This window comes from Chelonoidis abingdonii, chromosome 2, assembly GCF_003597395.2.
Source record: "Chelonoidis abingdonii isolate Lonesome George chromosome 2, CheloAbing_2.0, whole genome shotgun sequence".
Lineage (NCBI taxonomy): Eukaryota > Metazoa > Chordata > Testudines > Testudinidae > Chelonoidis > Chelonoidis abingdonii.
The window spans coordinates 301,801,715-301,814,602 of record NC_133770.1 but is presented as its reverse complement, the minus strand read 5'-3'; the positions used below and the strand labels follow the sequence as shown (position 1 = coordinate 301,814,602).

The 12,888-nt window shown below is 62.8% G+C and overlaps 1 protein-coding gene across 1 annotated transcript in view; it reads left to right on the top strand.

Annotated features, from left to right (window-relative positions):
• Positions 1-2,663: 2,663 nt before the first annotated feature.
• Positions 2,664-12,888, top strand: part of WDR97 (WD repeat domain 97) — a 98,797-nt gene continuing 88,572 nt past the window's right edge. Inside the window, 9 exon segments of the mRNA XM_075063356.1 lie at positions 2,664-2,827; positions 3,962-4,107; positions 4,848-5,431; positions 6,077-6,198; positions 6,521-7,184; positions 7,557-7,705; positions 8,874-9,110; positions 11,611-11,701; positions 12,345-12,477. Coding sequence (XP_074919457.1) covers positions 2,779-2,827; positions 3,962-4,107; positions 4,848-5,431; positions 6,077-6,198; positions 6,521-7,184; positions 7,557-7,705; positions 8,874-9,110; positions 11,611-11,701; positions 12,345-12,477 — 2,175 coding nt within the window. The 5' untranslated portion in view covers positions 2,664-2,778.

Below are 12,888 nucleotides of genomic sequence, written 5' to 3'. Positions count from 1 at the left end.
GTCCTCCCCCTCGTCTGTGTCCTGCCTCACCTCTGCAGATGCTCCCCCTGGGCTGCTTTCCCCGTTCTAGCTGGGAGCCCCAGGGCCCCATTGCCAGGAGCTGTACAACCCGCCCAGAGCTTGCAGTTTGTGTGTAAAACAAGCTGCCGGCAGGAGCTGGCCAGGCACTCACTGAGCCAAGCAGTGGGTTCACCCCCCAGGGCCCAACCCTCGTCAGGGTTTGTCGCCATGGTGCCGAGAGGGCTGTGGAGGGGGACAGAGGTAGGTTTGTGGTTGTTACCAGAAGCTCCTCCTAAGCCTGGGGGGCAGCAGTGGAGAGCACAAAGGGGGCTTGTTTGCAAATGTTAATCTTCCCCCTTCCCATCTGGCTGGCCACTTCTCCGGTCACCCCCCTAGTTACCATGTGCGGATGGGGCCAGCATGGAGTGCCCTGTGCCAGGTGCAGCACCCGCCTATGGTGGACGGGGAATAAGGAAAGCGGGCAGCTCAGCAGAGGAGGGAGGCTGGGGGGGGTTGGGAAGTGCAGGGGTCAGAAGGTGACCAGTTGGGGGCCATTGAGGGACAGGTCTAGGCAGTGGTCTCAAGGCACAAGCGGCTCTGCAAGTGCAGCCAGTCCCATGCCACCGTTCTGTTCCAGGTGGATACAATCCAGCCCCCCTGGCCGCAGCACAGGCTCTAAGCCCATAGGCAGCTGATGTCTGCTCAGGATGGGACTTCCTGGGGTGCATGTCGGGGCTTGAGCCCCAGCCAGCTGCCCAGGGGAGCTGGTGCAGAATGCGGTGTGCGCTGTTGGCTCCAGGCTGGGCATGGAAGCGATGATGGGAGCAGCGCAGTGGGCAGGGTCCCGGAGCTGGGTCTGACGCTCTCCTTGCTGGCTGTGAGGAGGGAGGAGGCTCTGCTTCTACAGGTGGGGATCTGGTGTGGGGTGTCTCCCTGGGGTGCTGAAGGTATGGGAGTGGCTGTGCAGGCCAGGCCAGGCCCTGGCATGTCCTCGATTCTGCGGCCAGAAGGAACGGTTGCGATCATCGCTGTGTGTCCAGCCGCTGCCCCGCACAGCCCTCGGCCAGCCCATAACTGCTGGCTCTGTGAGAGCTGGGGCCTACCTCCCCCAGGCACTGCCTATCTCCCCTGCCCCAGAGCAGCCAATGTCTCGGCAGCGAGGGGCTGAAAGGCACCGGGCCGAGAGCTGGATTCCTGTTCAAATGGCAGCCAGGGACTGGGACTGGTAGGAAGTCAGGGCTGTGTGGCCCCCTACCCAGCTCCATAGCAGGTCTCCACTGATGCCAGTGAGGGGCCTTCCCAAAGAGCAGTCCCAGGCCCATGGGGCAGGGGGTGAGGATCAGGGCCTGGCTGCTGGCTCCACGGGCCTGGCGTGGGGCTCTGTGAGGGGGGGGTCCCCTGCCATGGGCTGAGGTGGGATGCTAGCTTGGAGAAGCACCCTGTGTCCCATGCATTAAGGAGTGGGCAAGGTGGGGGGGGGGGCCAGCGCCAGCTACTCCAGGCTCCCCCTCCCCAGAGCAAGTCCTTCCTCCTGAGGAGGGGGCCCCATAGCTGCCCTGGCGCCAGCACAGCAGGCCAGGGGAGGAGGGGGCCTGTGACTGGGGTGCCCTCAGGGAGTGGAGGAGGGTCCCCCTGCAGGGGGGAGCCAAAGGGACTTCCCCCACCCCTGGCCAGACCCCCCCAGCTTCATCCTCGCAGGTGCACTCATAGCTCCCCCAGTCCCTGCAGGGACTGCCCCCCAGGCTGGAGGCCAGGTCCCCCCTCCAGCACCAGCACTCACCCCTCCAGGCCAGGCACCCAAGTCCATCCCGCCCCCTTCCCCCAAGTGCCTGCAGACCTTACAAGCCAGATGCCTGAGCCCCGTCCCACAGGCCAGATGCCCATGTCTCCCCCACCAAGCCCCATGGTCACTGACCCCCCGGCCACCAGACATCTGAGCCCCTGCAGGCACTGACTCCCCACCTCCCACAGCCCCTACAGACACTGACACCCCCCACCAGACACCTGAGCCCTTGTGGGCACTGACCCCCCACCAGACCCCTGACGCACCGCAACTCCCACAGACACTGATCTCCCCCCTGCAGCCCCCGCGGGCTCTGCTCTGGCCCAGCTGTTCAGCGCTAACAAATCCTCTGGCTGTAAACAGAACTGTCTCCATGGCGACCTGCCTTTCCCCAGCACTGGGCGCGCTGGGTGCTCTGCCCGCCGGTGCAGGGTGGGTGGCATTGGCCTTTCCTGGGGCCTGCAGCCTGGCAGGGTCAGCTAGCAAGGGGCTTGGGCATCTGGTGTGGTGGGGTGGCACCTGCAGGGCTGTGGGGGGAGCTCGGGTGTCTGGCCTCAGGGGGTTGGTGACTGCGGGGTCTGTGAGGGGAGCTTGGGTGTCAGGCCTGGGGGGTGGCACCTGTGGGGCGCAGGGGGCTCCGGCTGCCCCGCTCCGAGCATCCCTGGCAGGGAGGGGCTGCCATGCAGGAAACTGGAGCCTGGGCTGCTCCAGGCAGGTGGGTTAGAGGGGACCCAGCGCCCCACGTGCTGGCAAGTGATCAACGGGCGAGGGAGACGCTGAGTTGCCAGAGCCCCTCAGGTGAGCTGGGGAGGGGCTTGGGGGCAGCGTTGTCTGGGGCAGGGGGTTGCTGGTGCCACTTCTAGGCAGGAGGGACCCATCCTGAACTCAGCAATGGGCTCCCTCTTGCCATTCAGAGCCCTGTGGGTGGCCAAGTTGCCCCTGGCCTGGCAGAGCCGCCTCGGGGGGCTGAGGCACTGATGGCCTGACCTGAGGAGATGCTGCTTCCAGCCAAGGCGGAGCAATGGGAATCGCAGGACAGTAGCTGTAAGTTGCTCCGTCACTGCCCTCGCTCCCACCTCCCCCTGGTGCCCACTGTTGCCCAGTGGCCTTTGGCTGCCCTGCCCCGCAACATGCCTCCTCCGAGACCAGGCTGCGTCTCTGCTGGCGCTGTCCATGCCCAAGACGGTGCCAGAGGAGGATGCAGCCACTGCCCTGTCTGTCCACAACTGCCAAGCAACTTCCAGCACAGAGCACCTGGGTCCCTCAACTGGTGTTTGTGCCACCTTCCTGCTGCACCGGTCAGATGTCCCCTGCACATGCCTCTTCCCAGCTGTTGCCTGGAATCTTCCCTGGGCCTTGGCCCTCTCTCGGTAGCGGTGAGAGCAGAGTATGGGCCTGGTGCAAGGCAGCGGGACAGCAGGGGGCACGTGAGCACTGTACTGGGGGATGGGGGTGTCACGGAGTCCCCGGGCGATGCTCTGGAACTGCTCCCCACAAAGCCAGGCAGGACTTTGGGGAGCCTCCTCTCCCTTGGAGCAGACTCTCTTCAGGGCAGGAAGCTCACACGGCTTCATCTCCTGGGTCTCTCCTTGGAGCATTCAGCATCCTCTGCCCCTCTGTGCGCTTCCCACAGCGAGCCCGCCCCAGTGGGGTCCTAGGGAAGCCATAGGGTCCTGCACCCCCACTTCGCAGTCAGACGTGACTCTCAGCCAGCCAGTAACACAGAGGTTTATTCGATGACAGGAACAGGGTCTAAAACAGAGCTTGTAGGTACAGCGAACGGGACCCCTCGGCCGGGTCCATTCTGGGGTGCAATGAGCCAGACCCCCACATCTGCACTTCACGCCTTGTCCCCAGCCAGCTCCAGACTGAACCCCCCTCCAGCCCCTCCTGTCTGGCCTTTGTCTCTTTCCCGGGCCAGGAGGTCACTTGATCTCTTTGATCAACTTTAGCCATCCCCATGCAGGGGAGAAGGGCCCCAATCATTTGTTGCCAGGATACAGAGTGTCGGCCATTTATGCACAATGGAGACTTTTAATGCATTGGGGAAACTGAGGCACCCACACATTATTCAGAGGAAACATTAAGAACAGTCCCACTTCGTCATAAGGATCGGCATGGGCACCGAGGCGGGGGTGAATGAATGAGGAGGGGGTTTCTCAGCCTGTCTTTCCACAGCAGCGGCCTCAACAGGGACGGTCACCAGTCCCAGCACCATGCATCATCAGAGCTCCTTGCCGGAGATGAGGAAGGAGACCCAGCTGACGAGTGCCCGCCAGCTCTGGGCCTTGCTCCGGGGGCGCATCCAGGCCACTACGGAGAAGGTATGTGGTGGAGGAAGGAAGGGGCAGCCTGAGGCCTGGTGTCCCTGCAGGCGCAGGAGACGGGGTGCCAAGCATGGTCTGATCATGGTGGCTGCTGACACTCCCCGGCCAGGCCACGCTCACACCACCACACCTGCCCGCTGGTGGCGCATCCATCGGGATCTTTGCTCAGCTCATTCTACTAGACCCAAACCCCGGCCTTCTCTGCAGCCCTTGGAGCCGTGTCTGAGCAGCGGCTGAGCCTAGAAGTCCCTCGCCAGGGCCCTATGCTTCCTTCTTCCCACGCAGCTTCTTGCTGAGCCAGGCGAGCTTTGCCCTGTCCCTCCCCACCTGGAGCTGGGACTGAATGTCCCCAAAGGCCATTCCCTGGAGGTTTCTCCTGCTGGCTCCTAAAGCCCCAAGCAGCAGGATACAATCATCAGTGTCTGCTCTCCCGCAACGGGCACGTGACAGGAGGTGCCTGAACCCATCCAATACACAAACATCACCCGCAGCATTCAGGTGCTCCGGTGCCCCGTCAGTGTGTATCGCATCGCGACCACCCTCCCCATGGAGCCATCAGGCACCAGCCTGCACTGTTCCACTCAACTCGGGATGCAGTAGGACATGCTGGGGCTTGCAGTCCCCGAGTGGCCCTGGGGAGCCTGGGGGCCAGCCCTGCCCTATGCCGAGTTACCTGCTGAGCAGCGCGATGAGGGCAGTGGGTCATGGCGCCCTGTGACTCCTCCTCCTCCTGGCAGATGAAGAAGGAAGAGCTGAAGCCTGCCCAGCTGACCCACGGCCTCCAGCACCTGCGTCACCTCAGCTTCCCGCAGCCCGTGCGTCACGTTGCCTACAATAGCAGCACCAGCCTCTTGGTGGTCCTGGACGCGGAGAGCCAGCTGCACCTGCACAAGGAGGATGGCTGGCTCAGCCACAGCACGCAGGCCCCGGAGCCCATCGTGGGCTTGCTGTACGCCACCCAGGTCAACAAATATGTGGCCTGGGACCAGGGCAGCCTGCAGGTGCTGGGCCCAGCCTTCGAGATGCTCTCCAAGGTGCTTGCCCCACATGGCATCCGTTGCTGCTGCTACAGCCCAGAGCTCAATCAGGTGGTGACAGCTGGAGCGGGCAGCCTGTCCATCTGGGCCTTCCGCTATGGATTCCGCCAGCTGCAGTGCCAGGCCACCGTGCAGCAGGGCCTGTCCCCTTGCAACACCTTCACCCAGCTAGCCCTGGACACCGGCGTCCCCCAGACATGCTTTGCTGCCTGCAGCACTGGAGTTGCTGTCTTCAACATCTCCCAGGGGGAGCTACTGACCTTCCAGAGGGACCTTCACAACAGGTGACAGCTGCTCTAAGGAGTGGGGCACTGCCCTGCCAGCCCTGGGCATCCCAGTGAAGAAAGAGGCTGGCATCCACCCTAGGGAACCGCACGCTCATGGGCCCTGGGCTGCTGCTCCATAGGGAGGGGATGGGCAGGAGGCACTGGGTGGGTTCCGGGTTCCCCTCCCTCACTAGCTGTGCCCAGCATTGGCATGGGCATGTGGATGGATGGGGCTGGCCATTTCTGTGCGTCACCGCCAGGACTCCCCAGTGCATGCTGGGACCTCTGGTCTCTCTGAAGCTCACGTTCAGAGGCTGCTCTCATCTCTATGTTCGTAAAGTGAGACAGGCCCATGCGCTGCTGGGTCGAGGGCAGTGCCGGCAGCTGCTGCCCCTGCCCTGGCTGGGGCAGGCAGTGGGACCTTCTCAGAGCCCTCTCTGCCCATCCCTGGGTGGTGGGGCAGGCGTTTTGTAGACACTGCAGCTGAGAAAGCCCTGCCAGGCTCCCAGGTGTGTGCCCCCAGGCCCAGCCACCAGTGCAACTTGCCATGTGCCCCGGGGCTTGTGCAGTCATGGGGGGACCCGGCCTGTGCTGGTGCTGGTGCCCTGGGCGGGGGTGGGGCGCCGGAGCCGGCAGGAGCGCTCATGGCTGCCTCTCTCCCAGGGCCATCACTGACATCACCTATTGCGAGGCGGGGGCATGCGTGGTGACGGCCTCCCGCGACACCACCATCAAGGTCTGGGACAAGAAGTGGCTGATCCAGACAATCTTCGTGGGACACACTGGTGAGGGTGGGGGGCTGAGCACCCTCCCCACCTCGGGCATAGAGTGGGGCTCTGCCTGAAGCTGTTGGTTCCCGCCGCAGACCCCTGCCTTGCAGGGAGAGACTCTGCTGCCTGGGTCTCCACCTGACCCCTCCGCCCCCTGCCCAGCCTCGAGATGGGGGAGGGGGCTGCCCTCACACTAGACTTACTCCCTGGCTCCCATGTGGCCCTCAACTGGGGATTCCTGTCTGGGAGCAAACCTGCCCCTCAGACTGGCAGCGCCCCCCACTGGGCAGCCTGGGCATTGCGCTGACTCTGCCTTCCTTCCCTTCCTCTCCGGCAGGGCCTGTGACTGCTGTGACCATCTACCCCCAGGGGCCCCTCATTCTCTCTGCCTCCCAGGATGGCACCATTCGCACCTGGAACCTGCAGACCATTGACCAGGTGGACGAAGTGCATGTGGCCGAGGTGGTGGAGCAGCTGCAGACGCATCCGGAGGGGGGGTACGTGGTCTCACTGACCGGCTCCACCATAGACCTTTGGAAGGTCAACCAGCTCTATTCCCTGCACACCCAGCTGGGTGCCGCCGTGACGCGCCTCTGTACCGTTGACCTGAGCGCCGTGGGCAGCTTCCCAGTGCGGGCTGTCTGCGTGTGCCAGGACTCCACCGTGCGGCTCGTGGCTGCGCACACCGGCCGCATCCTCTCCACGCTGCTGCTGGACAGGCCCTGCCAGGCCGTGGAGGTGGCCTACTGTCTGCCCAAGGAGACCCTGTTCGTGCTGCTGGAGCGGGGCCAGCTCCTGAGGGTGAACACTGCCGTCAACCCCATGAGCGTCAAGAAGATGGTGGCGCCCTGGAGTGAGTCGGCACGGCCCTGTTGCCTGCTCCTCTACAGCCACCTCGTGGACCCCGAGAAGGCCTATGCCCAGTGGCAGGAGATTGTGGAGCAGAAAGGGGACAAGAAGGCCTGGGCGCAGCTCCCGCTAAAGCTGCAGGACAAAAACAGGTGAGGATTAGACCCTGCACCGCTCCCTCCAGCCCCTCAGAGATGGGGACGTTGCGGGGAGCAGGGCGGGGAGCTCTCAGCACAGGGCACTGTGGGGACTGGGGCAGGAGCACTGGCTGGGGCAGGGAGCTCCTGGCGACCCCAGCCCTGGTCTCTCCCAATAGGGGGCGCTGCGGAGAGCGGGGCAGGAGCATTGGCTGGGCGGGAGCTCCAGTCCCAGGCTCTCGTAGCAGGGGGCACAGTGGGGGGCGGGGCAGGAGCGCTGGTGGGGGCAGCTCCCGGTGACTGCAGCCCCAGTCTGTCCTGTGGGTTCGCTGTTGTGAGGCTGTGGTAGTTTGTGGCTGTGCCGCGGGTGATGTGCATCGCCCGCAGGTACCTACTAGTGCTGGGGCAGGAGGATGGCTCCCTCTGCGTACGCCAGTGGTTCACCGGGCGTGTTCAGTACCAGGTGGAGGCTCACGGCTTGGAGCGGGTGACCGCGCTGGCTGCCTACCCCCTCGACACCTGGATCATCTCAGCTGGTGAGTGTGCTGAGCGCTGGGCGGCAGGGCTTTCTGTGCACCCCCAGGAACCGCCGGCCCGGGGCAGGGATCTCCACAGAGCCCTTGGAGGGCAGAGCCCTCCCTGTGCAGCGATGGCATGGACGGGGCCGCAGGGGGCAGGGGACAGAGGACAGGTCTGCGGGGGCTGGAGAAGTCCTGGCCACAGGGCTCACAAAACCCAGTCGTTAAAGAGGGAGGGAACAGCAGAGCAGAGGGGTCAGTAGGAGAGTCCATGGGCCTTGGGAGCGACCTGGGAGGGTGTCCCCTGTCCCCCATCCTGGGGGTGGGCAGGACGTTCCCCCCTCCACCATTCCCCAACCCTGGGGGGACCAAGTGTTCTCCTGCCATCCCGGGAGAAAGGCAGATGTTTCCCCCATGGCCAGGGGGGCAGGAGCTGAGGGATTGTCCCCCATTTCCATCTGTTTCACGTGTTTCGTCAAACTAACGAAAAGCTCCATGACGGTGGCACCTGATAGGCGAAGTCTGGGCAGTTTGCAGCAAGGCCCCTGTGAGCGAACTGCCCAGGGCTGGTGCAACCATTTAGGCGGTCGCCTAGGGTGCTAGGATTTGGGGCGTGGCATTTTCTTCGGCAGCAACTACAGCGGCCGGAACTTCGGCTGCCCCGGTTGCCACTGGCATTTAGGCGGAGGGAGCGCAAGGAGGGCCACCTGCAGCAAGCAAGGAGTGGGAGGGGGCGGCACACAGGGGAACTCCTCGCCCCAGCTCACCCCTGCCCCGCCTCCTCCCCGAGCACGCCATGGCTGCTTCACTTCTCCTGCCTCCCAGGCTTGCAGCACCTAATGTGCTCGGGGAGGAGGCGGAGCAGGGGTGAGCTGGGGCAGAGGGGGTGCCTCAGGGTAGAGGGTGGGGCGTGGGGAGTTGCCGCAGGTAGGGCACCTCAGGGAGTGGGGGGTAGCTGCCATGGGAGGAGGGCGCATCAGGGCGGGGGCTCGGGACGGGGGAGGGCGCAAGGTGGAAGTTTCACCTAGGGCGCAAAACATTCTTGCACTGGCCCTGCGACCGCCCCACCCAGGGCACAGCACGTGCTAGTGGGGGCTGGTGGCTGCCAGGACCGGGGCCTGCTGCAGCCCAGCGTGGGGCCCATTGGGAGCAGCCTGGCAGGGCCCCTCTGCCTGGCCCAGTGCAGGTGGCGATCGCACAGTGAAAGTCTGGCGCATCTTCCCCTACATTGATGAGTGCCTGACCCTGCTGCTGAGCTTCTCCTCCCAGCATCCCGTGCTGCACTTGTGCCCGCTGGGCTCCACGCTGGGCGCCGCCATCCAGGACCCTGAGAGCGCCACCTACAGCATCGTCCAGTACGACCTGCTGGCCCAGAGCCGCCAGGAGCACGGCCCCGAGGACGACCCGCTGGACGAGATCATGGGTAAGAGCCTTGCTGCCCGGCGGCTTCTGCTCCTCCCATCAGGGCCTGCATAGGCACCCAGAGCAGGAGCCTGGGATCAGAGGTGGGTCTGGGCATCCAGAGGGGTAGTGGTGCCCCCTGGGGAGTGTCCAAGCCTGGGGTGTGGGGCAGGGAATGGTGTCCCATGGGGTGTCCAGACCCAGCAGAGGGATAGCGGTGCCTGATGGAGATTACCCTGCCCCAGATGGGGTGAGGGAAAGGTGCCCCCCAGGAAGTGTCTGGCCCCGGGAAGTGGGGAAGCAGCGTGTCAACCTGCCTGCTGTGACTCCAGGGTGTCAGTGTCAGGCGCAGGGCAGAGTGCTGGGAACCCGGCACAGCCCCACAATGGCTGTGAGTTCTGTGTTCGATTTCACCAACCAGGTACCAGGTGTAGCTCCTCAGCCCCACAACAGCCTAACTGGGGAGTCACAGACAGGCCCCGTGGTCACCCTCATCTGTCCTGCCACCTGTGTGATAGCCGGGCCCTTCCCCCAAGGATACAGCAACAGTCAGGTTACTCCCTGTCCCAAAGGACCTGTCCTCACCCCAGGGCCCCTGCACTTCAGCTCTCACACCAAAGCCCCTGCTTGTAGCCAGCCCTATAACAAGCTGTCAAAAGCTTCATTACATGGGAAAGGAAACAGGAGAGTTCTTGGTGAGGTTAAAGCAGACGAGTTACAATCTCAATAAAAGAACAGGAGGACTTGTGGCACCTTAGAGTCTAATACATTTATTTCAGTATGAGCTTTCGTGAGCTGCAGCTCACTTGTTCGGATGCACAGAATGGAACACACAGACAGGAGATATTTATACATACAGAGAACATGAAAAGGTGGAAGTACGCATACCAACAGGAAGAGTCTAATCAATTGAGATGAGCTATCATCAGCAGGGGGAAAAAAACTTTTGAAGTGATAATTAAGATGACCCATAAAAGGTGTGAGGAGAACTTAACATAGGGAAATAGATTCAATTAGTGTAATGACCATGTTAAGTTCTCCTCACACCTTCTATGGGTCATCTTAATTATCACTTCATTGGGTCATTACTATACTATACATCCTAAGGGCTAGCCCAGGCTGAGCACTGGGGATCTCTTGCTTATGCCTAGAAACTTGCCCCGGATTCTGAGCAGCATAGACATAATCAGTCCCTCCCTGTCAGGGTTTTTTATTCCCCTCCCCCCATGTGCTCTAAGCTGTGAACTCAGCTGACAGGAGGAATCCACTTGCACGACTCGTCTTCAGGGCCAGGGGCAGGAGGGCAGAACAAACAACATCTTGTGTCCTCTTTATCATCCCACAATGGTCTGTCCAGTGTCAATGGGCCTTCCCCGTGGGGCAGGACGTGACACCTCCCACTGGAGCCAGCACTTCACACTGGTTAGTGTCGCTCTCCTGCCTGGTGAGTTACACGGTCACAGAGGCTCCCAATCCAAACACTCAGATCTTCCCTTGCACTAGGGGATATGGATGTGAGATGTGAGATTGATGCTGGCAGCTGCTCACCCCCATACCATACAGCCTATGCATGACCCACATTCTGATGATCCTCACACCCGTCTGAATGATGCTCACACTCAAGGAATTCCAGTGACGTATTTGTCGGGGTTCCCTTGAGACAAGGGTGTCACGGAGTCCCCGGGCGATGCTCTGGAACTGCTCCCCACAAAGCCAGGCAGGACTTTGGGGAGCCTCCTCTCCCTTGGAGCAGACTTGTTCAGGGCAAGAAGCTCACACGACTTCACCTCCTGGGTCTCTCCTTGGAGCATTCAGCATCCTCTGCCCCTCCGTGTGCTTCCCACAGCGAGTCCACCCAGCGGGGTCCTGGGGAAGCCACAGGGTCCTGCACCCCCACTTTGCAGTCAGACGCGACTCTCAGTCAGCCAGCAAAGCAGAAGGTTTATTTAGACAACAGGAACACAGTCCAAAACAGGTTTTGCAAGCACAGACAACAGGATCCTCCCCTTAGGTCATCTTGGGGTCCCAGGAGTCCCACAGCCCCCTTGGGGAGTCAGAGCCCTGTCTGTCCTTCCCTCCATTTCCCAGCCAGCTCCTGAAACTCCCTCACTCTCCAGCGTCTCCTCCCGCAGCCTTCGTTCAGCTTCCCCTGCAGAGGTGTCTCCTGGCCTCTCCCCTTCCTGGGTTCTCCCGTTACCTGCTCAGGTCTCCTCTCTCAGGCCAGTCTCCCATCCCCCAATGCAGACCGTCCTCCCAGGCCAACCCTCCCCACTCAGCATTCACAGACCACAGTAAGAACAGTCCTAGTTCGTCACAAAGGGGACCTTGGCAGGAGTCGGCACCTGGGCTGGCAGTGTCACGCTATGCCTGTGGGCTGTGCCCTGCCTGGGTGAGACATGGGGTTGTTGGTTGCCCCATGGGGTGTAGCCAGTTCATGGTGCTCCTACTCCCCCCAGTGCATGCTGCATGAGGGGGCCAGCCCCAGGCTGGGGGGTTTAATGGCAGCTCTTCCCTGCCCGTAGGCCTGTGCTGCTGTCCCACGCTGAAGCTCTTTGCGTCGGCCAGCAGGGATGGGTCGGTCAAGGTCTGGAATGCCCAAAACCAGCTCCTCAGGTGAGAGTCAGATGCTCCTGCCAAGTCAGTCAGCACGGTCTGTTGACTGACTTGGCAGGGGTGCTGGGCCCTGCTTACCCCCTGCGCTGGGGATCGAGCTGCTGGGCAGTTGCTGAGGTTTGGGACTGGCTAGAGGGGCTGCTGGGTCTGGCAGGCTTACCCACTCCACCTGTCTCTGCGCCGTCAGCTGGGGAGCTCAGCGCTCCAGACGCAGCAGCCAAGGGGCAGGGGTCAGCAGCTAGTCCGGGACAGAGCCACAGAGAGAACCCAGGAGTCCTAGCTCCCATCCTGGGCATTAGCCACAAATCCTCCCTGCCTTTGAAGGGATTATCCCAGGGAGAGCTGCAGCTTGGGCCCCCTTTACCGCCCTACCGCCTGCCCACTAGGAAGCCCCCACCTCACTTGGGTCTTGGATGCAGTTTAACTGAGGTACGGTGTCCAGACCTCCCCTGCCGTGCAATGTTGCTGTGCATTAGAGAGCAGCATCCACGTCCCCCCCCAGTGGTGGTGCAGTTCCCCAGTACAAACCCAGCCCCCAGGGGCACCAGTGGGGGTCATTTACCTGGCCAGTCTGGGTCTCTGCAGAGGAAGGACCTGGGCTGAGCTAGAGTCATGGCCCAATGTGGGGGGGCTCTCTCCTCAGGCACCTCAAGCTGAACACGATCCCGGAGAGCCTGGCCTTTGGGAACGAGCGCGGGGACTTGCTGCTGGGCGTGGAGCAGCATCTGCACCGTATACACCACAGCAAGTACCTGCCCAGGCCATATCTCACCAAGGTACGGCCGGAGCTTGAGGGCAGCAGGGGGCGGGCGGGGCGGGGCCCTGTCACAGGTACACACGAGCCAGGCTGCTCAGGGATACCTGCCATGAGGCCGTGTCTGTGCACAATGTCTGCACAGACTAGCCCTGTACCAGACCCTGCAACACTGGGCACCGGTCGGACACTCTCTGCTGGGAGAAGTGGGGCTGGAGTCGCTGGGAGCTCCCCCCAGCCAGCGCCCTGCCCCAGGCCCCACAGCGCCTCCTGCTGGGACAGGCTGGGGCTGGAGTTGCTGGGAGTTCCCCCAGTGAGCTCCTGCCCCACTCCCCACAGCGCCCCCTGCTGGGACAGGCTGGGGCTGGGGTAGCCAAGAGCTCCCCCCCCAGCCAGCGCCCTGCCCCGCTCCCCACAGCGCCCCCTGCTGGGA